This window comes from Mauremys mutica, chromosome 2 (assembly GCF_020497125.1).
Source record: "Mauremys mutica isolate MM-2020 ecotype Southern chromosome 2, ASM2049712v1, whole genome shotgun sequence".
In the NCBI taxonomy this organism is placed as follows: Eukaryota; Metazoa; Chordata; order Testudines; family Geoemydidae; genus Mauremys; species Mauremys mutica.
In genome coordinates, this window is record NC_059073.1 from 299,425,024 (window position 1) to 299,447,913 (window position 22,890).

At 44.7% G+C, this 22,890-nt stretch overlaps 1 protein-coding gene across 1 annotated transcript in view; it reads left to right on the forward strand.

The window, feature by feature from the left end:
• LOC123364202 (uncharacterized protein KIAA0895-like) overlaps nucleotides 1–20,958 on the forward strand; it is a 29,052-nt gene extending 8,094 nt beyond the window's left edge. Inside the window, exons 3-7 of the mRNA XM_045006113.1 lie at nucleotides 5,383–5,526; nucleotides 7,226–7,358; nucleotides 8,054–8,359; nucleotides 8,981–9,078; nucleotides 19,567–20,958. Of these exons, the coding sequence (XP_044862048.1) occupies nucleotides 5,383–5,526; nucleotides 7,226–7,358; nucleotides 8,054–8,359; nucleotides 8,981–9,078; nucleotides 19,567–19,728 (843 nt within the window). The 3' untranslated portion in view covers nucleotides 19,729–20,958. The remainder of the gene's footprint in view (nucleotides 1–5,382; nucleotides 5,527–7,225; nucleotides 7,359–8,053; nucleotides 8,360–8,980; nucleotides 9,079–19,566) is intronic.
• The last annotated feature ends 1,932 nt before the right edge of the window (nucleotides 20,959–22,890 follow it).

Below are 22,890 nucleotides of genomic sequence, written 5' to 3' on the forward strand. Positions count from 1 at the left end.
GAGGTCCACTGGAGCCGCGGGACCAGTGGACCTCCCGCAGGCATGACTGCGGAGGGTTCGCTGGTCCCGCGGCTCGGGTGGACCTCCCGCAGGCATGCCAGCGGATGCTCCACCGGAGCCGCGGGACCAGCGGAACCTCCGCAGGCATGTCTGCAAGAGGTCCCCTGGAGCCGCGGGACCGGCGATCGCCAGAGCACGCCCCACGGCGCGCTGCCCTGCTTGGGGCGGCGGGATTCCTAGAGCCGCCCCTGGCCTTCACTAATCAATTAGTGCAGTAATTTCACCTACCAGAACTGCCTGTTAAATTTCATTTAAATTCTTATTTTCAACATCTTAATGCATTTTAGTAAAAGCCATCCACTATTCATTTTTGAGACATGGAATTGAATAGATGTTGGGGTAGGAAAGAGAGAAGAAAAGAGGGCTGGGAATCAGAATAAGAGACTATTGGTCAATTAAGTTTCACTGTGAATGCAAATCTCTGTTGCATGTTCACAGGGATTTGAGCCTCAGAGCCTCAAAGGTGCCCAATTCTTAGCATTTCAGGTGCTTACCTAACAGCCTTCATTGAATTTCCTTGTTTAAAAAGCAGTGAAGAAAAGTCTGTGCCAAAGGATAAAATATTAAAGGAGACATTCTGTTTAAATGAAATTAAATTTATTGTTCAGTGAAACCAGATATATATAGCAACTAATAGGTAACATGAATATCTTAAAAGATCTGGTAAGCTATAAGAGAAAATGAAGAATTGTTGTACTGAATTATTCAGGTTATTCAGTGAAAGTAAACTGCACTCCTGTAACTAAGTAGGAAACTTATTTTTCTTGTAAGTGATGTATACAAGCATGAGCGCACACATCAGAATCTGCACTGTAATAGGAAAGCATCCATTTAAAATGAATATCAGAAGATGGCTAGAACAAGTTAATAATTTAGCCTTAAAAAAAAATAGCTTGGAAAAAGCACACAGGTTCTCTGACTAATAAACAAACTGGGCTATTAACTAAGAACTAAATGTTGCTTAGATTACTCCTGGGGGAATTCTGCACCACTGCGCATGTGCAGAATCTATGTGCTCCACATATTTCTTTGCTTCCCTGCAGAAAAATGATTTTCTGACGGGGAAGCAAAGGGAAGCCACAAGAGTGGTCACATGACCCTCCCCAGCAGTATGTTTTGGGTGCCCGAGGCAGACGGCAGAAAGAGACATCACTGTGAGGGAGGGGGTGGGACTGGGGAAGACTCAACTGGTGGCTCCTACCCTGCGCCAGGCTCAGCTGCTAGGTCCAGCTGTGCTGGGGAGGACAAGACTTCCTCTTCCCCATAAAAGCATCCTAGGCTGTGTCAGACCCACCCCCAGATTTCTCCCCTGGCTGTAGGAAGCTCTGCAAACTCCCCCACTCCCATGCATTCTGCATCCATTGCTCCACAGTTGCAAAGGGAGGGATCACTGTACTGGAAACTACTCCCCCATCCATCCAACCCCTGTGCATCCAGACCCCCTCATACCCAAACCCTCCCAATGAGCCTCACCCCCCTTTGCACCTGGACCACCCCGACTAGCCACCTGTACCCAGATCCCCCCACCGAGCCCCAACCAGCTACACCAGGATCCCCATCCCACTGAGCCCCACTCCCCCAGCATCTGGACCACCTCACTGAGCTCCCCTCACTCAGACCCCTCTGCCGAGTTCTGTCCACCCCACACCCAGACCCCCCACGCTGAGTCCCATTACCATTGCACCCAGAACCCCCTGTGTATCCAGATCCCCCCGCACCTGGATCCCCCACTGAGCTGCCCACACCCAGATTGCATCACACAGAACCCTCTCAACCCACCCCTGGATCTCCCCCACTAAGCCACTCCACACTTGGATCCTCCCTTGCTGAGCCTGCCTGCCTGCACATGGTGCACCTGGTATGGAGGGGCAGGGCCCTGGGGTGTTTCTTGGGCAGGCCTGGTCCTTGTGCCTCCACATTTATTTGACAAATAAAATTTGTAGAATTTTAAAATATTGTGTGCAGAATTTTTAATTTTTGGCACAGAATTTTTAACTTTTTGGTACAGAATGCTCTCAGGAGTATTAGATTTATTTTTTTGCTTTTATCCCCTGATCCTGAGAGTTGCTAACAGCCAGCAGTTGTAAGTGAAATTAGCACTGTACAAAGACTGGGCCTCACGTGAGAGAGGAAGTGCAAACATAGTGCTCAACTGGCACAAGGGCTGTGTGTACCTACCAATTGTGCTTAAAGGGGACTTCATTGTAGGGTGACCACCCCTCCCCAATTGGGTGGGACAGTCCTGAAGTGCAGAGTTCAAGTCCCAGTCCCGGGCTGAATGACTCTGGGACAGCATTTGTCCCAAATTCTCTGTGGCACTGCTCCGCACCTGCTGGAGGCATGGGGCGGTGCCAGTAGGGTTGCCAGGTGTCCAATTTTCAACCAGAAAACCCATTCGAAAAGGGATCTTGGCGGCTCCAGTCAGCAGAGCTGACCAGGCCGCTAAAAGTCCAGTTGGCTGCTGTGCCAGTGGGGCAGGCAGGCTCTCTGCCCAGCTCTGCACGGCTCCCTGGAAGTGTCCGGCATGTCCCTCTGGCTCCTAGGTGTCCATGGGGGCTCTGCATGCTGCCCCCGGCCCGAGCGCTGGCTCCGCAGGCTCCCATGGGCCAGGAACTGTGGTCCATGGGAGCTGCAGGATTGGCACCTGCAGGTGAGGACAACGCGCGGAGCCCCCAACCGCCCTTCTACATATGAGCCAGAGGGACATGTCGCTACTTCCTGGGAGCCGTCTGAGGTCAGCGCTGCCCGCACCCCACACCCTCTCCCACATCCCAACCCCCTGCCCCAGTCCGGAGCACCTTCCCACACTCCAAACCCCACAGCCCCAGCCCAGAGACCCCTCCTGCACCCCAAACCCTCATCCCCAACCCCACCCCAGATCCTGCACCCACAAATGGAGCCCTGGATCCTCCACCTGCCCTGGGCAGCACATCCAGGGGGGAGGGGCGGGGGACATGGGCCAGGGGCTGCTCTTAGGCACCCTGTTCCCCCCACCCAGGGCTGGTGGAGGGTCTGAGGCTCCCCACAGTGGCCTGGGCTCTTCGGGCAGCTCTTACCATGGCCTGACTGAGTTATTTCTCTTGCAACAGGGCAGGTCAATTTGCCTAATTTAAAAATGACCTCAGACAGATTATGCACTAGTTTGTTTTAAAGGGAGTATTCATGTGGTAAGGCTCAGTCCTGTTCTAATCTATTTTATATAGTTCTTATAGTGCCCTTATCATTGTAGCATCTGGGCACCTTCCAGTAGTACACTAAGGCTTAGCAATGTGACTAACATTGGTAAAGTATGGTTCCTTCTTGCTTTGATCCTCTCCCCAAGGGAAGGTGCTGAGTTCCTCCTAACTTCAATGTGAATAGAAGACATGCAGCTCTTCTTCAGGGAGGTTCCAGCATCTTGAAGGAGCAGGCCTATAACCAACACCACAGTTTGCAGATGCAGTTCTCATCATTAAAATCTCATTTTTGCAAGAAACTGAGGCTATGTCTACACTTCAAGATTGCAGCTCGAGTCAACATACCCGAGCTAGATTTAATGTAGCTAGCCCAGGTCCTGGAACAGTGAAGCTGTGGCATCATGCCCGTCAGTTGGAACCATGGGTAATTACTGTGGGGCTAGTCCACGTTGAAGTGTGCACTGCTACGCTTCACTACTCTGGGACCTGAGCGAGTTAGATTAAAGCTACCTCGGGGTATGTCTACACAAACTACAATCACACCCAGTGACTGCAGTCTAGTCCTAGCCTCAGAGATACTTACTCAAGGCCCAATCCTGTAAAATGGTGCAGACCCTGAAATCCCATTCATATTAACTGTATTTGAGGGCAGTAGGATCAGGCCCGAAATAAGGGAGCAACAAGAAATATTGGAGGAATACATTTGAAATGATGTGACATCATCTTAGATGGTTAGTTTTCTATAAACAGTCCAGTGCAGCATTGTCAACTTTGATAGTTTTATAGCAAGTCTCATATTTCATGTTTGTCTGAAAGCTCCAGCTCTGGGAGTCTTGTGAACATATGAGAATCTCCTCTTATTTTATTTTTTTATTTTAATTTTTTTAAAGGAGATTTCTATCCCTGATGGTTATAGAGAAAAGCTTGAAAATGTGACCCAAATGAACCCTGAAGGCTCAAAAAACTGCAGGGAAATAAAAGAACTCAAACTATTTTTTAAAATCTCATGATTGTTACGTCAGTTTCATGATTTTTTAAACATTTGTGGTTGGCAATACTGGCTGGATGGAGTTCCTGGGAGCTCCTTGTAAAAATTCTCCCAACAAATTGAATTCTCCTTGGCCATCCTGTCTCTGAAGGAGTTCTCTTCCCTGCTTTGCTACTGCTAAATCATCCCTACTAAAGTTGACATATTCTGGATATCATAAGTATTTTATTGTCTTTGGAGTGCACTAAATGGCATATTTGAAAATAAATTGGGGTAGGCTATCCCCATCTCTCCTATAAGATCTTCAGCCACAATAACCTCAGTTCCCATCATACAGGGCTGAACACTGTGCTGTCTATATTCAGTTCTGTTTTCAGCAAAAGTATAAGCATTTCCAGGTAAATACACTTAATATCAGTTTGTGTGCCAAGCATTTTTTGCCTCCTTTCTTGTGCTTATGAGAAAAATAGTTCCATATGTAAATGGGAAAACTGAACAGATTTCTCAGTCCTTCACCCTGCATCTCTCCAAACACGTGCATCCATTATACAGAGGGGTTAAAATATCAGGAATGCTCAGTCATGATTCAGCAGTTCTAAATTAAAAACTATCCAAAAATAAACAGAGAGATTGTAATAACGCTTAACATTTGTACATTGAATGAGAGAAGTGATAACTCCTTAACCTTCAGATCATCCCTGTGAGGTAGGAAAGGACGTATTTTCATCTCTGGTTTACAGATGGGAACATTGAGACAAAGAGGCCCAGATCCTCAAAGGTATTTAGGTGCCTAACTCCCATTGAGTATCTGAGTTTAAGTGACTTTTCCCAAAGTCATAGAGGAAATTGGTTTCCATTTACTGAGCTAATACTAGGTGTGTGGAGCATGGTGGTATCCATAGGAGTCAAAGATGAGTAAACCAGGTTCCAGCAACTTTTTCTTAATGTATTTGCATTCATACGTGGCTCTGAGGATGACAGAAGTTGATTACTGAGGGTATTAGCTTATATGTAACTACAGGAGTTCAGTAATGCATCCCGTAAGAGTTAAAGGGAAAAAAACAACCATTTGTCCCATAGCTGCAGAGGTAATACAATTGCTAGTCTGCAGCTGGAATCTTACTGCACTTATGTCTGCTATTCTTTTGTCTTTTACAGTCTGTCAGTATTATGGAACGGACATTGCAGAAATATGGAAGCTATGAAAAGTTTGAGCAGGCTACAGGAGGCAGCCTGCTACCAAAAAGTCGCATTTGGAATCATGTCAGGAAATACATGGTGAAAGAAGGCTGCCTTGGTGAGGTAGGATGCACACAGGATCAAGGGAAAAGCTTTTTAATCACAAAATCAGAAATTAGAGATAGAAAAGACCTATAAGGTTATCTAGCAGCGCATCCCTTGTCAATGTAGACTTGCTCCTTACATTATATTTTCTAATGGGTTTGTCCATTCTAGTTTTAAATGATCTAAACAATGTGGCTTCCAACTCCTTCTCTTGGGAGATTATTGCACAGCGTAATAGATCTCATCAGGGAGCTTTCCTGCTACCTGAACTAGGTGTTCCCATTCTTAATTCCATTCTATTACTTGGAGGTGTACCTGAAATAACAACTCTCCTTCCTTATCCCTTCAGTGACTTGTAGAGTAGCACAGCCCCATTTAGTCACTTATGTGTATGTCTGCCCCAACCTGCGCTGGGTTTTTCTAATGCTGTATCACACTACAAACGCCTCTAATTTGCAATCATCTTATATTGCAAAGCTTTTTTTTGCTGCTTCCTATATTTCTTATTCCTGTTGTATACATTTATGCTGAATTAGGTTTAAACAGGAGAGCTCTGCTGGATTTTAAATTTTACCGGATAGACCTCATTGGTTTGTCTAGTCTTACCTGAATGTCAGGAATGACTATTTTACACACACACACACACACACACACACACACTGAAATTTACTCCTGTGGAAAGAGTCCACACAAGGACCGTGCACCACAGCAATCCACTAGAATAGGATTTAAGTGAGTATTAAGTGGCCCATTAAGCATCATAGTGCAGGCAGGGGCGGCTCCAGGTCCCAGCACGCCAAGCGCATGCCTGGGGTGGCAAGCCACGGGGGGCGCTCTGCCGGTCGCCGCGAGGGCGGCAGGCAGGTTGCCTTCGGCGGCTTGCCTGTGGAGGATCCGCTGGTCCCGCGGCTTCGGCGGACCTCCTGCAGGCGTGCCGCCGAATCTGAGGGACCAGCGGACCCTCCACAGGCAAGCCGCCAAAGGCAGCCTGCCTGCCATGCTTGGGGTGGCAAAATGCCTAGAGCCACCCCTGAGTGCAGCAAGATAGTATACTAAGTCTTCCCACTTCAGTAGGTTACCTTTAAAATTTTAAATTACTTTTTTTTAAAATAAATCTTAGTTTCAGTGTATTTGTGTGTGTGTGTGTGTGTGTGTGTGTGTGTGTGTGTGTGTGTGTGTATAATATATTATAATTTTAAAAAAAACCCTGACAAATAGGTACTTAAATTGACTGAGTATATATATTCCGTCAATTTAAGTACCTATTTGTCAGGTTATTGTTTTTTTTAATTTACCATCTCTTGCTACTAGTAAAATGCAAGGTTCCAATAAATGACTTAAAAGAGAATTATTTTCTCTTTTCTCAGTTTGTTAATTTAGTGCATTTGACCACACTTTTTGTTCAATCAGATTCACTGTTTCCCCTCTAGGACAGTTAGGTTTCAATTCTGCCATCTAATTTGCATGTCTGAACCCTTATGTTCATGTGAAGTCCCACTGAAGTCAATGAGGCTTCACACAGGCACAGGGGAACAGAACCTTTCTAGAGACACAAAAACGTAGTGCGGGGGTAATTTGTGTCTTGTTGGGAAGAGCCTTGAGAGGCATGTGACTGAGTCCAGATAGAATGCTGGGGGAGTGAGAGGGAGAATAGAAGCGTCAAAAAGCCAGAACGGAAAAGAACTCTTTTATGCCTCAAGCCTTTCTTTCTCCTTAGATTGTAGTTCATCTCACTGAGGACCTGCTTTCTCGTGCCTCAATGACAGTGGTGAATGGCCGCCCAACTCTGACTATCAATGTTTCCACTGCACGTGAGCACTGGCTAGAAGGGATGCTGAGGCATGAAATAGGTATGGACACATGTTTTGAATTCTTCATGCCGGAGAGAATATGTGCATTCTTATTTATTGTTTGTTTTCAGTAACACTGACCATGTGCTAGGCGTTGTACAAACCCAAAAGGAGTTTTGGCCCCTGCTAAGGTAGATGTGGTAAAGCATAAGAAAGGACTATTTATAATTGTAGTATACAGTAGAACTAAAACACCCAACTAGTACCTTGAGAGATGTAGATGTGAGAAATGTTGCCAGTGAACCCCAAATCTGTGCAAGTCCCCCCTGGTTTTGAGTTATCTGGGGAGAGGATGAGCGAACAAACACCACAACATATGTGTAGTAGTCATATTGCTTAATGCACTGCTGGAAGACACTCGGACACTACAGTGATGAGCACTCGGACACTAAGTTCCACCGATGTTCAATGGGACTTGTGCTCCTAAATCCCATAGGACCTTTTGAAATCACCCTGTGGACACCTGCACTGTTGGCACTTAGATGAGTGCTATTCCACTCGTTTAATTACCATTGATTACATTCTCCACTCTCTTCAAGGCCAAAGTTACCTCCTTTCCCAGTCCCCCATTGTCCCAATAGGTGAGAATCCTGAAGTTGGGTCCTAAACTTAGTTAGCTCATGTGGTAGCTAATTGTACCATTATTTGAGAAACTGGTTGTTACTGTTCTAAGCTCCCTGCTTCTTTCCTTTTAGGAACTCATTATTTTCGAGGTATTAACAACAACAGCCAGCCTTGGTGCAATTGGAATGGACGTAAAAAGCTTGGGTTAAAGCCAATCAACCCTACCGAGGAAGGCCTGGCGAGTATTCACAGTGTCCTGTTCCGAAAAGACCCCTTTCTATGGAGGGCTGCCCTTCTCTACTACACTGTCTATCAAGCTAGCCAAATGTCCTTCAGTCAACTCTTCCAGGATGTGGGGCGATTTGTCAAGGACCCCAACACTAGGTGGGATTACTGTGTACGAGCCAAGAGGGGGTGGACTGATACTTCCCAGCCAGGTTGGTTTCCTATGTAGTTTGAGCACATTCCATCTTCATTCTCCAAAAGCTGTATTCGAAATAAGGGGCCTGTGCAGCTCTGTTGGCAGGTGATAGGATTTGTGCAAAGGGTTGTGGAAAAATTAAACTCTTTGTTTTCTAAAATGGATATTATGAAGTGGCAAGGATCCTTCATTTAATACCATGATTGAAATGAAAAACAGTATTTTTTTTCAGGACTTTCAAAGTAATTTGGTAAAGGAATTTTTAAGGGATGTTAAAGGAGACACTGTCAAGACCTTTAGGTTCGCAGTTTGCCCTCCCTTGTTTTTTATGCCCTGGGCAGGGCTTGTTACAATAGTGCTGCAAATTTCTGGTACCGGGGGTTTTAAAGCTGCTCAGCTCCCTGCTTTACACTGTCAGATTCCCAGCAAGCTAGTCTGCCTAACGGCCAGTGCCTTTGCTTAGTGTCTTTCACATAGGCTTAATCCTCTAGCCAACGGGTGTCAGGTAAATTTTGCAAGTCCTCGGACAAAAATATCTAAATAGCAGGAAATAAAATAATTTTGTGTACAATTACTTTTGGCAAATGCATTGCTTTGAAAAAGCCTGAAAACAATACCATGACTCTGATTCCTTTAGGCTGCTTCAGTAAGGATCAGGTATACTTGGATGGCATCCTCCAAATCCTAAGATACAGGGAGTCTATCGATTTCCACTTGCTGATGGCTCTTGGAAAGGTGAGTGGAAACAATCTCCGAACAGAAACAATAGTATCATTTTAATAAGCGCTTTCCTAAATAGTTATTAAGTTGCATGAACTTTACAGGATCACTTCCTGTAGGTGTTGTCTTAAAATGTGCTGGTGCCCTTTGCATCACCTTGATCTTGAATCTCCACTGTCTGTAAAATCAGACATCACTATACATTACAGTATAGAGACACCACCAACTTGAAATATAGTCAATTTCAAAGAGTAAGTTAGACGTACTTTCAGGACCTACACCTTCCTGTCAGGTTCCTACCACCTTATACCTGCCTGTTTGTGGTTTTACAGACACATTTCTCTGGTTTTTAAAAATGTTTTTCTCCTCCCTGTTTGCATGGGCCTTTTGCACCTCAACAACTGGAGCAATGGGCAGACTTTACACAAAGTCCTGTCAAATCTACAAAGTACACAAATGAAATAAAAAAGAAATAATGTCTCTCTCTCTCGAAGTCATTTTTACCTTAGGTGTTTGTAACAATGGCAGGTAATGTATTTGCAGACAGAAGTGTGATTTTATGTCAGTGGGTTTCCTTTAGCCCAGTTGCAGCGTTAACTGCACAGACAGGGAAGTAGCCACCAGTTCATAACCCCAATGTGGGATTTGACTTTCAGATGAGAGTAGGATGTGTGATCTGGTAGTTGAAGAAGGACACAGGGTCCATCCTGGGCTCTGCTCCCAACTTTGCAAGTCACTTAACATCTCTGGGTATGTCTACACTCCCATCCTGGCTAGACAGACTTGTACTAGTGGGGTTCAAGCTACCGTGCTAAAAATGTTGCAGCACCGGTGGAAACTTGGGCTCTTAAGCCCACCCAACTGCCTGGGTCTGAGCTGGGGGGGAATAGCCTGAGTCTCTGCTGGTGCCACAGCATCCACACAGCTATTTTTAGTTCATTGGCTCATGTAAAGCTAGCGTAGGTCAGTCTACCTGGGCTAGAAGAAGGCTCACTTCCAGCTGCAGTGTAGACATAACCTCTGTGTCTCAGTATGCTCATCTATGAATGGATGCTATTATTATGGCATTATAATAGCATCTAGAGCCCCAGCCACATTCAGGACCCACCTGGCCCCCTGGTCAGAGCTCAGGTTGCTAGCCCAAGTGTCTGGCCATGCAGCAACCTCCACACTGCTATGTTTAGCGTGCTAGCGTGAATCTGTCTACCTGGTCTGGGAGGCCCAATGCGTTGGCCCTTTGGGTGTCAGCTGAGGGGGAATTACATGAAAAAAATGTAGAAATTACCTCAATGTACCAGTTTTGCCAAAACCACTAAAATAGACTTTCCCAAAAAATCTACTGAGTTCCACTTTAAGCAGAGTCCTCTGCAAATAAGGTTCCCCTCTCTTAGCTGTCGCTAGCCATGTGATCCATTGTCTGGACCTTGCAGTAGTGGGGCACACTGGTAATATTTCCATGTAGTGGTTTCACCACGGCTTCAGCGATAACTGCTGGCAGGCTTCTTGCTGCACACTTGAAAACTTAATTTGCTGTTACCTCAATCTCTGCATAGCTTCAGGAAGGCTAGAACAAGTTCCTCATATTTGAAGGGGCTGGAAATGTCAGGGGCTGACATCTAGGAGAGCCAGTGAAAGACCTTGGTCTGCCCAAGGCCTTTGCTCCATTTCAGAAGCCTAGTCAGGAACATGTGACTCAGGACATAAATTGCTTCCTGCCCTCTAGAGAAAATTATAGGGAAGTATTTTATTTATATGGAGAGAAAGCAGATGTGGTTAATAATATACAACAAACAAGGAAACTATAACAGAGAAGTCATTGACATACAGATGTTACCAAGTAGTTTGGCTTTCTTGTTTGCAAACCATTTCAGAAATACACAATGGGCCAAATCCAGCACAGTTACATTTGGTCCATATAATATTAAACTGTATAAATAATGTGTCACATTGGGTGGACATGTGACAAATGGACTTTATTTATAGGTGACAGTGGTAGCAATATCTATAGTTAAGGTTGTCTAACATTTTTCATGATAAGAATCTATTTTCAGTTGTTTCTAACTGCTGAACCTTACCAGTTGGGCTAAAATTGTCCACAGTGAGTGTCTGCCTTAGGCTGACTTTTTTGGGAAAGTTTCTATCAAAATAGGTCAGCTGTTAGGTTAGGGGAAAATGTTATTTAGCCCATATTAAAAAATTCTTACAGCTGCCGTGCTTCCATGTTTTGGAGCAGAAGTGAAATTTGACAGGAAGTCACTCTGGTATCAGTGATGTGCTTTTTGATGTCCTTGTGATTTCCCTGTTAAGTTATAAGCCTCTGGAAAAAATTAAAAAAAAAATCACAGTTCACACATACTCAGTAGATGTATTTTAGAGGCTGGCAGCATTATTTTCTGAATGTTCCTTCTGTGCTGGCCTTCTTCAATCCCCAGAGTTCCTGTCTGCCAGCTGAACTGAGCATGTGCCATCCCTGCAGAGTATTGCCAACCCTCAGCATTAAAAAAAAAAAAAGTCAAGCCCCTCAAAAATCATGGCTTAAAAATTATGAGATTTTTAAAATAATAAATTTTGTTCCTTTTGTCTTCTGGGGTTGGATCATTTAAGGTTCATAGTTTCATGGTTTTCTTTGGAAACATGAGGACTAGAAACTTACTTTTTTATTTTAATTAAATCTGAGATTTTTCAGGTAATAAGCTGACTCCAGTAGCTGGGTCTTTAAAATAATCAAATTGTGAGTATTGGCAAGGCTGCAGCTGAGCATGCTCTGTCATAGCACTGCTGGGGCTGACCAGGAATTTTTCCTGCAATCACTTCTTCTGGTTGCCAGGGGCCGCTGTGGCATCAGGCACTGGAACTGAGAGCAGGGGGACTATTTTCATAGAATCATAGAATCTCAGGGTTGGAAGGGACCTCAGGAGGTCATCTAGTCCAACCCCCTGCTCAAAGCAGGACCAAACCCAACTAAATCATCCCAGCCAGGGCTTTGTCAAGCCTGACCTTAAAAACCTCTAAGGAAGGAGATTCCACCACCTCCCTAGGTAACCCATTCCATTTCTTCACCACCCTAATCCCTTTGCACTCTCAATGTTCCGCTTACCGGCACCTAGGCAACAAAGAAGAGTTGGAGGATGTAGACTAACTTGAATGGAAAGGGGTGAGGGAAGACTGAGAAGATAAGCAGAGAGGGGTAGGAATGGGGCATTGGGGTGGACAAGGACAGCAAGGTCTATAGCCATTTTGAACACTACCCTTCAGAACCTAGACCTGAACCCAGGAGTCCTGAGTTCAGCATTTCTCTGCTGTCAGCAAATTGGTGTGAAACCCACTAGCAAACTGTGGCCCAGACCGTCAAAGATATTTAGGCTCTCACATTTCATTGATTCCAGTGGAAGTTAGGCCCAGATTCTCAAAATTATTTAGGCTCCTATGTGTCTAGTGGCTGGTCCACATAGAGGATAATAGCTGACTACTGCTACCACAGCTCCATGAAAATCTGGGCTCTGGATCCAAAGGTCCCATGCCCATGACCCATGTAATTCTATATGCCAGAATTAAGATTTCCTGTGCAACCTTAATTTTGCCCCCTTGCGTGCATGCATTTGGATACAATTACATAATCACATACTATTTTTCCTCCCAGGACACAGCCTCATTCAGTGCACAGGATGGGTTAGGCTCAGGGAATGAAGGGAGTTGGTGTATGTGTGAAGCTGTAGTGTGCCTGGAGGACCCCTCCTTCATTTGCTGCAGAAGTTGGAAGCTGTGTAATGAATGAGACAGGGGCTTGCAGGAAAAGAAAGGAGAGACTCGTGGTTAAGGCAGCTGAATGCTACCCTGGAGAATTGGATTCTGTCCCTGTCTCTGGCATAGAACTCATATGTGATGCTAGGCAAGTCTTTTAAACCAGCCTTTTTACACATAGTCACTAACTGTGTGTTCCTCATTTTCTGGGTGCCCAACTAGAGATCCTGAGGTCTGATTTGCAAAAGAACTGAGCACTTCCAGCTGCAAATGAAGTCAGTGGAAGCTGTGTTTTGAACATATAAACTGCAATAAAAATGCTAAGTACTCTGAAAAAAAAATAATCAAGCACTAGATTCCTCAAATTGGGCACCAAAAATTAGTCACCATGTTTGACAATTTTGGTTTTAATCTCTGTGCCTTTCCTCCATCTGCAAAATGGCAATAATACCACCTTACGTCACAGGGATATTATGAAGATAAATTCATTATTGTTTGTGAAACACTGAGATATGACATTGATTAAATGTAATAGAAAAGCCCTTGAGGAAATTAATAATTTTGTGTTGGTGCAGGATTTAAATAGTATGCAATAAATATAGCCTGCGGCTACTACATATTGAATGAGGAGGAGGATTAAAAGAAATATTGAATAAGTAAGCACTGTCCGTCCTGTGTACTGAATGAGGCAGGGGTCCTGTGGAAAACATAGCCTGGGATCATGCAACTAGACTGTATCACAATGTATGTACACAAGAGGGCCAAAGTACAGTTACACAGACACCCTTCATTCTGGCATTTGCAACTTTAGTGTTCTTTTAATGTGGGTTTTTAATGTAATGTTAATACATTTTGTTATATGTATCTTTTACAAGAAAACTAAGACTCAGGCTATTCTTAGAAAGTCAAATTTTCCCATCAGATATGGACAGAAAGCTCCCACTGGAATTTGATGTATGGTAAAGAAGTGTTATGACGAGACCAACTTAAAAAAAGAAGAGGATGTGGATGTTCCGAAAAGAATATTAAGCTTTGCTGAAAGAGCTTGAAAAAGATAAGGATCCAATCATAGTGAAGATTTCCATCCACTTGGGAAATTCTCACTGCAAATCAGAAAACGTTCTCATGGCTCATTGCAGCAAATGTACTGATTGTTCTGGGCAGATGACAGATTGCAAGATGTGCATTTTCCTCTGGCATTTTTCTACCATGAATATAAGTTCTATGTGGGTCCAAAATGAAATAACTACTTTTTACATTTTATTGATAAATTAATATGTCTGTAAAAATCAATCCCTGATTTATCATGGGAATGTGTCTGTATGTCTTCTTCCCTTACCCCAGTGCTGAAAGCCTTGTCAGTCCCAGGAAAAGTCCTGTTTTTTGCTACTTCTCATTTTACTTGGTATTTTGAAGACAGCAGTGTGTAGGAATGCATAGAGTAAGACTAATGTGCTGGTGCAAGCTGCTTGGCCTGCCCAGAGGGGAGAAACAGATGAAAGAGGCTGAAGCCTGGAGAGAAATAATATTGAGAAGTAGCCATTTCAGAGATTTGCAGTGGTTTAGCTAGGAATTAGATCTTGGAATCCTTACAGCCCAGAACGTGATAATTATGTACAAATACAGCTAGACAATAGAAACAGAGCTCATACCTTGCACATAATTCCTACATGCATCAAATCAGATAATTTTTAAAGTCAGAATGTAAAATGTCACTAATACACATTTTTGGAAAACAATCTGGCGAGCATGACAGAAAAATCAGCTTCAAAATCAACTCAAAAACCCCCTTTTTACCCAGTACAATAGGTTTGCTTACCCGCAGTCGTGAAAGTAGCCTATTAAGAGAGAGCTATGTAGTGAGTCATATCTTTCCCTCCTAAAATGTTGCCAAATACCGTATTTAGTGATGGCAGTGGCTGGGGGAAATGCAGCTTGATTGGGGCATAGTTTGATCACAGCTATTGAGCACTTGGGTAGATGCAGGTCAGATAGAAATCTGACCTTTTGTAAGAAACAAAAATTCATTGTCCTGTGGAGGGAGGAGGTTGAAATTTGAAGGCAAGGTGCTGAAAAGGCGGTTTCATAGAGCGGCCCTGCCTTGAGCACTCTCCTGTGAGAGGCCACTGCATGACAGGTGTGCCTGCTTCAGTCTCCCTCCTTCGGAGTCCCCAGTAACTCCACACAAGCTTTCTTGACTCACTGATACCCTCCTGGGGGGCAGGATATTGCCAAAACATAGTTTCAAATCCATAACATGGTCCATTTCTCACAGCCAGTGTGTGTAGTCTGTAAAAATCCCACATCTTTGGGTCCGTCAACATAGCACATACCAAGCTCCAGCATCTTCACCACACCCAGGCTCCTCCTGGATCCTCTCCAGCCCTTTTACTAGGACAGCCATCCCAGCCCTGCCCGCTGAAGTGCAACCCTGCTCTTCCCAGGTGGGATCCCCCACAACCTCTTTGCTGGGAGTTCATCCTCACATAGGGAACATCCCTAATACCCCCTGGGCCCTCAGCCCTCTGGCTTGGGAAGACCAGCCAGCAAACCCTTCTTGCTCCCCTGTCTTTAGCATTCCCCCAGGAACAACCTAAACTTCCTTCAGAGACCTCAGTCTCCTGGTCTCTGGCAGCTCTCACCTACTGATTTCCTGGCTCTCTCAGGGTTCGTCTACATGGCAGTAAAATAACTGCAGCATGGCCGTGGATAGGCTGGCTCAGCTGACTTGGGCTTGCTGGGCTCAGGCTGTGAGACTAAAAATTGCAGTGTAGATGTTCCGGCTTGGGTTGGATCCCAGGCTCTGAAACCCCACAGAGGGGATGGGTCTCAGAACCCAGGCTCCTGTCCGAGCCTGAACGTCTACACTGCAGCTTTTAGCCCCACAGCCCAAGCTCTGTGAGCCTGAGCCAGTTGACCCAGGCTGTGAGACTTGGCGCTGCAGGTTTTTTATTGCGGCATAGCTGTTTTTTATTGCGGGCACCTCTCACCTGCTTCTTTCCTTACCGGAACCCTCTCAGGCCCAAGGCCTTCACCTAACTCATGTGGGAAGTAGCTGATGAACCACATGTGCACTGGACACCACTTCCTCTTAAAAGGAGCCAGTCAACTTGTGACATCTTGTAGGCCTCTAACCTCAGCCATCCTACCTTGTACACAGCAGTGCTCAGGGCCGTGTCCCCAGCGTGAAGGGAAAGATTCCATTCCCTGCCACTTTCCACATAGCTTCTCTGCACACAGACAGTTAACTTGAGCTAGGGTTTGGCTTTTAGATGTTTCTATCTTTACACTAGTCAGGCTGTAATGTAGATCTTCCCTTTTTGTGGTCCTCTTAAATAGTAAGTCTCCCATTTGACCAGGATTAGCCTGTGCTTGTTCTCTCTTTATCAGGATTTGTTTTTCCACTGTAGCTCAGAAGGCATATCTGTGCACAAACAGGTGCCTTTCCCAACCTGCTCTACAAACACAGTCTGCATGCTCTATGAAGTCCAATCTCACCCCTTTCCTGGAGTGTGGAGTTGTTAAGTAACAGCAACAGGATAACGTAAGAGCAGCTCCCCAGACGTGGCTGCTCCTAGTCTTCCTCCAGACTGCTCAGTCTAAACTCTCTTTCCACCCCACCCCCTTATGTATAGATGGATTAACAAGCCACCTGCCTCAGGGAGTCAGCAGAACTTTCTTTAACTCTTTTCCCAGTCTACTACATCACTGCCAGCCTGTTCCTCTGTGATTAAAGCTGGATCTTACAGAAGCTACATTTCTTTCCATCCCTGCAATAGCACATGGGAGAATTGTGGGAGTGGGAGAAATCTATGCAATATTACAAAGCTCTCTGGCCACCCTACCACATTTTGTAAAAACAAATGGTACGTACTGTATTTGTTCCTTATTTAAAAATGAAACAAAGAAGCTCTAGCTGAAATCCCTTGTTGCAGAAACATTTTCATTTCTGAGGTTGTTTTAATTTTACAAAGACAGTTTTATTTTAACTTATTCATAGCCATGAAAAACACGTCACAGACCATGAATCTGGTCTTCCCCTGTGAAATCTGATCTTTTGTGTACTTTTAACCTATACTATACAGATTTCAGGGGGGGAGACCAGCATTTCTCAAATTGAGGGTCCTGACCCAATTTCTCTGCTGCCTTCAGAGCTGGGTGGCTGGAGAGCGGCAGCTGTTAGCCGGGCGCCCAGCTCTGAAGGCAGCGCACCGCCAGCAGCAGCACAGAAATAACGGTGGTAATACCATGCCACGCCACCCTTACTTCTGTGCTGCTGCCTTCAGAGCTGGGCGGCCAGAGAGCGGCAGCTGCTGACTGAGGGCTCAGCGCTGCAGGCAGCAGCACAGAAGTAAGGGCAGCAATACCATACTATGCCATCCTTACTTCTGTGCTGCCTTCAGAGCTGGGCTCCCGGCCAGCCGCGACCACTCTCTAGCTGCCCAGCTCTGAAGGCAGCACCACTGCCAGCAGAAGCGCAAAAGCAAGGCTAGCAGTACTGCAATCCCCCCCCCCCCACTATACCCTTACAACCACCCCACAATTCCTTTTTGGGTCAGAACCCCTACAATTACAACACCGTGTCATTTCAGATTTAAATAGCTGAAATCGTGAAATTTACAATTTTTAAAAATCCTGTGACTGTGAAATTGACCAAAATGAACTGTGAATTTGGTAGGGCCCTATCGATTAGCAAAGAGAAGCAGGTAGTTGTGTAGGGTGAGATCTTTCAAAAGTGCTCATGAGAGCATTCCCCATCCCCATGCAGGAGCAGAGCAGGATTATAGCCTTGTACTTAAGAGACTTCTAGGGAAGAGGATCTGGCACAACACAGTCTCAGAGAAATGTGGTGTGCCAGTTAATAGAACCATCCATGCCTCAGGCCTGCCTGTGGAACAACAATGCAGGGGCAATCATGCTGGACATTGCCCCAATGGCTCTTGTAGCTAACACCCAAGCCAGCATCCCTCCACTCTTCTCCCTGCACGATTCAATCACAATGCTGCCAACTCTCACAATTTTATCATGAGTCTTGGGATATTTGGGGTTTTTCTTGAAGCCCCAGCTCCTGGAGTGTAGTAATTATGTGAGAATCTCAGCTGTCATTAAAAATTAACTATAGTCTGTATGGTAGCGGAGAAATGCTTGAAAATGATCCCCCTGCACTCTGAAGGCTCAGAAGGCTAAGAAAATAAACCCAAAATTTATTATTTTGTAACAATCTCATGATTGTTGAGACCTCACTCATTGTTTTGGAATGCTTAGATTGCCAATACTGCAATCATAATTTGTAACAAGTTACTTACTAATTGGGTTGCCACCTATGTAAGTTTTCCTAGTATCATTCCTTTTTGGAGATACTGATTTCCTAGGACAGCTAAGTACACCCTGCCAGCTGTCCAGTTGTATGGGCCCCAAATCATCCTGTATGTCCCAGATTTTTGTAACTCAGAAGTGGCAACTCTCGTACTAGAAAGACACATTTTTATTTTGCTCTGCACAAGCACAGATGAATTATTGGGGGTGAAACTAAAGCTTTGGAAGCTTGGGTCATGTTAGCACTGATAGTCTGGCTGCTTCCCCAAAACGTCTATGAACCATACAAGGACTCCTCCCATCCCTGCAGTCTCCATACATCCACAGAGCCTTTTCATTTCCCTTTCTAGTTTCCCAAACCTTGGCCATAACAGCCCCCCCTTCCTTCCTCAAATCTCCCATCGGGCCTGCCCCTCCCCTTGCATGGGAACATGCGTAAGAGCAAATTTTCCATCCCTTCCCCCTCACCTAAGAGGCCTGCAACAGCCCTGATCCTTCATGTGCACAAGCTCATTCTGTCTTTCACATCTTGCTCACATGGTGGCTTCTGTCAGTGTCCCAATTACACTCTGCATCTCTGTCAGGAAAGCTCCAGAGCACATAAGGTTTGCAAGGAGAAATGAGCCCCAGTGTAAGAAACTGGATGTCTGCTGGTACATACAACAGGACTGTCAAAAAAGAAGAAAGGCCATCCTTGTGGATGGGAAGGAAATCAGTTTTTCCAGACTAGTTCATTCATCCTTAACAGCCACCAATCCTGCTCCCATTGACGTTACTAAGACCTGGTCTACACTACAGAGTAAGTAGACTGTGTAAGCGTCTACACTACAATGTTCCTCCTGCTAATTTAACTCGCCCACTACACCGGCCTAACAACTCCATCTTTGCTAGAGGCATAGCACAGGTCGATCTAGTTAAGTTGACGCAGTGTCCGTGTAGACACTGCATTACTTACATCATCTGCTGCTGCCTTTGACAGGCGTCAGCCCTGGTGCGGCAGGGCTCTGGCTGTCAGTGCCCACAAATGCCCCACTTAAGTTGGTGCAAGCGTTCCTGATGAGGACACGCACCGCTGACAGAAGGAGCATAATGTGGACACCAATGGTTGATTTAATTACTGTGGTGTCTGTACGTTGACCTAACTTAAGTTGTAGTGTAGACATGCCCTGAGAGTCTGTTCATTGACTTCAGTGGCAGCAGAACCAGGCCTCCTTTGAAAGGATGTAGTAATTCCCCGGGATCATGTTCTAATGCACACCTTACTGGACCATGCATAAAACCAGACTCTACTATCACCTCGAGAGAAGGATTCTGACAAGATGCTTTAAAACACCTTTGTCCTGGAATCCTTTTGTCACCTATGAGAGGGGAATGAAACTGTGTGTTTTAGACATGTCAATTTGCAAAATGGGTACAGCTTTGACTTAACCCCGTCTTCTCCTCTAGGTCTCTTACGAGGATGTGGATCGCTTGAAGGAATTTGCGGTGATCGAGAACATGAGAATACCACACTTCTTGCAGGACCATATCAGATACATGGAACATTTGGAAAAGATCATGGAGGTGAATGAGCTGACTGACCAAGAGCTCCAGGATCTCATAGTGTAACAGTCAGTCTCTTTTACCAGAAATCTGTTCTGTATGCAGCCGGTTATACAGAACTGGACTTCACCACAGCTTGCAAAACTAGAATGAATCAACTTTGGTTTTGTTTTCTGGCAAAAATCTAGACTATTTAGATTTGTTAATTTTTTAAAAAAAAAAGAAAAAATACAAACCTCAGACTATCGATTCAGGAATGTTTCTTTGAAAAAGAGTTTTGAGATTCTTTCCTCACTCCCATAGTATATATTGGTGGGGTTGTTTTTTTAAGGTTTTGTGTCTCTTCCAAATTAAATTATGGATTGAACATAGACACATCATTTAGGATTTCCCTTGTAACTGGTCAGTCCCATTGTCCCCTAAATGGTCTGTACACTGAGCAGGATCGTTTGAAATGTCTTGCTTTTATGATATGCTGCTTTTTATTCTTTCTAAAGTCTGCGTTTTGTAATTTTTCCCCTTGGCTCACTCGCATTGGCTTCATTTCTGGTCATGGCCTTCACGACAATCCCCCACAGCAGCAAAATTGTGGAGCTACTACAGACTATGCCACCATCTTCTTAACTCTACCCCATTGTATACTGCTTCCCTCCTTGTAAGATCACAATGCGCAGACACGCTCCCTTGCACAACAGCATTGTCGTTTGGACATGCGAGAAAGAGGTGATTTGCACACTTCACATTTCAAATAGCAGCAGTTAAGGTTGCTGTGTAAATGGCTGTGAACAGACTAGAAAGTTGCCCTCTTCCTCCCAAGAGGTGTTGTGCTGTTGCAGCATTGAATATATGCCTTTCACTGTCCTCCTCCTTGAGACCAGTACAGGTTTCAAGAGGATGAGCTGCAGGAAAGGGCCTTTTTTTTGCCCGTGAGGACTCATTTAGCATGTTTAGCAAATGGAACGTGTTAGTGGTTTGGAAGAAGGACTGGGATGAACTGAGTTTTCTGACTAATGTACGCAATGAATCCAGATAGGGGGGCCATATTTCATTTCAAAAAGTAAAATCACCCCTTCGCTCTAGCGCCTGAACCCTGTGTGGGTTTGGTTACTTGGAGTGGTTTCGGCCCTAATGCTGCCAGGAGCTCTGCCCTCATGGAGCTCACTGCTGGATTGGGAACTTTAATGGGAGGGGACTACATTCACAAGTGCCCTATTCCAATATTCAAAGCAACTGAAGAGTTCTGGTACATCTGAAGCATCCTGAGCTCTGTTTTGAATGTGGGTGCCATACAAAACAAGTAGCGAAAGCACATAATTACTTAGGCAAGGCAAGAGGGTTGTTCACTACAGAGACCACATTTTCTGAGTCCAGAGTATTAGGAAAGCACTAATAGTGGCTCCCTAGCACATGCTGAATCGAGCTTTGCACCTGAAGTATTGGGCTTACTTTAAATTCAGATCATTTTACGAAGGCTAAATGCAGCCGTTAGACCCTTGGGTTTCTGGAAGAGTCCCAGACTCACAACTCACCGTACCGCAGCTGTGAAAATGGTTCAGCTTGCTTCCCTACCCCCACATGGGCTCAGCTCTGCTGGTCAGTGTGTTGTTGGATGGGGGGAAGAGAATTGGACCCAAAGTTCCACTCCCCTGCTTTGCGGAGGGAATACTGGCCACAATCTTCCCCTCCTCCCATACAGCAGGCACTGCCTGCAATATGTGGCGCATTAATGCAGACACACCATGGCGGCAGGGAGGTCTGACTCCCCGGCATGGCTGCATCTGGCTGAATGACAATCCAGCCTCTGGCATCGAGTTGTGTGGAACTTAGTGGCTTTTGATTAAGGAATGGAATAACTCCCAAAGCCTCTGACTTTACACCAAGTACGATGGTGTCCATTCCAGATTTAAAGTTTAAACAACACATTTTGTGACCAGTGCGAGGAAAAGAAATCTCACCTAGCATAGAGGTTTTTGAATAACCCATCAAACCAGCTGCCTTTAAAGTACTATTACACGTCTGTGCTGTGGTGGCTGCCTGCTTGAAAAAAAGAAAAGAAAAAGAAAAACATTTAAGCTGCTCCAGGAACTCAATGAGCAAATTTGCTGATCTGTTTTACAAAACATGGACCAAGAACACCTCACAGTAGTCTTAATTTTGTATTGTTTAACAGCTTCAAACTCTTTTAATCTCTGCATTCTAGTGGGTGAAACTTCCCCCCTGCACCCAAAATATCAGTCTTAACCTTGCCTGCCTAGCTTTGTTCAAAGCCCTTCAGGCGAACTGGGGAGCTGCTGTATGACTGCATCAACCTGGTGGAAATATTTGCACGGCAGTACCCAGTAATGCACCCAGACATTCAGAATGCATCAGCTCAGCTATTTTGCTGCGAGCAGCAGAAGTGCAGATCAGACTTTTCACATGTCAAAGGTTGAATGTGAAGATTCCAGGTAAAATCCACCCTTGGGGGTAATTGGATTGAGGCCTGTGGAATTACACCAGGGATGAATTTGGCCCACTGTGTTGAAGCAGAGGTACATATGTCCCATTCTGAGTGAAAGGGCCATAAATTAGAGGTGAACTTTTCTTAACTGAAATAGCCCCTGCATTTCTCCGATCACTTCTGTAGTAAATACAAACATATGCTTAAGCAACCCAATATAGTCATGAGAATAGTCTTGAATATTATATTTACAATAATGGAGTCACTGGAAAACATTATGTTTATGTGTAATTATTGTTACAGAATATGATAGTTACCGCCCCTTCTCAACTGCCTGCTGATACTCCATTACTGCTCTGTGGGTTTGCTGATGTAAACTCCAGGGGCTTATTTTTCTTCTTTAAAAGACCTGGATTTATTTTCCCCACAGAAATTGCTCCCATTCCACTTCTACCATTCTCAATTATGCGAATAGGTGTACTCCAGTACAAGCTTAGATTCTGGAAGTGTCAGCATGATGTGTCAGCATAACAATTGTACTGTAGCAGGCACAAATGTCAACCTCTGTTTCTCAACACCAAGCTTGTCCTGCCACCTTTGTAACAGTGTTTCAGATTTGTAATGGTAGTTTTGTAAACTTTTTGAAATTTTTATTGTGATGGATCTTGTTATTGTCATAGTATTGAAGTTCTGTAATAAAGTATGTGGATGATACTGCATAGAAACTCACATCAGAAAGTCTCACAATGTCTTTAATGTGAAAACAGACTTCTGAGCTTTAATAGGTT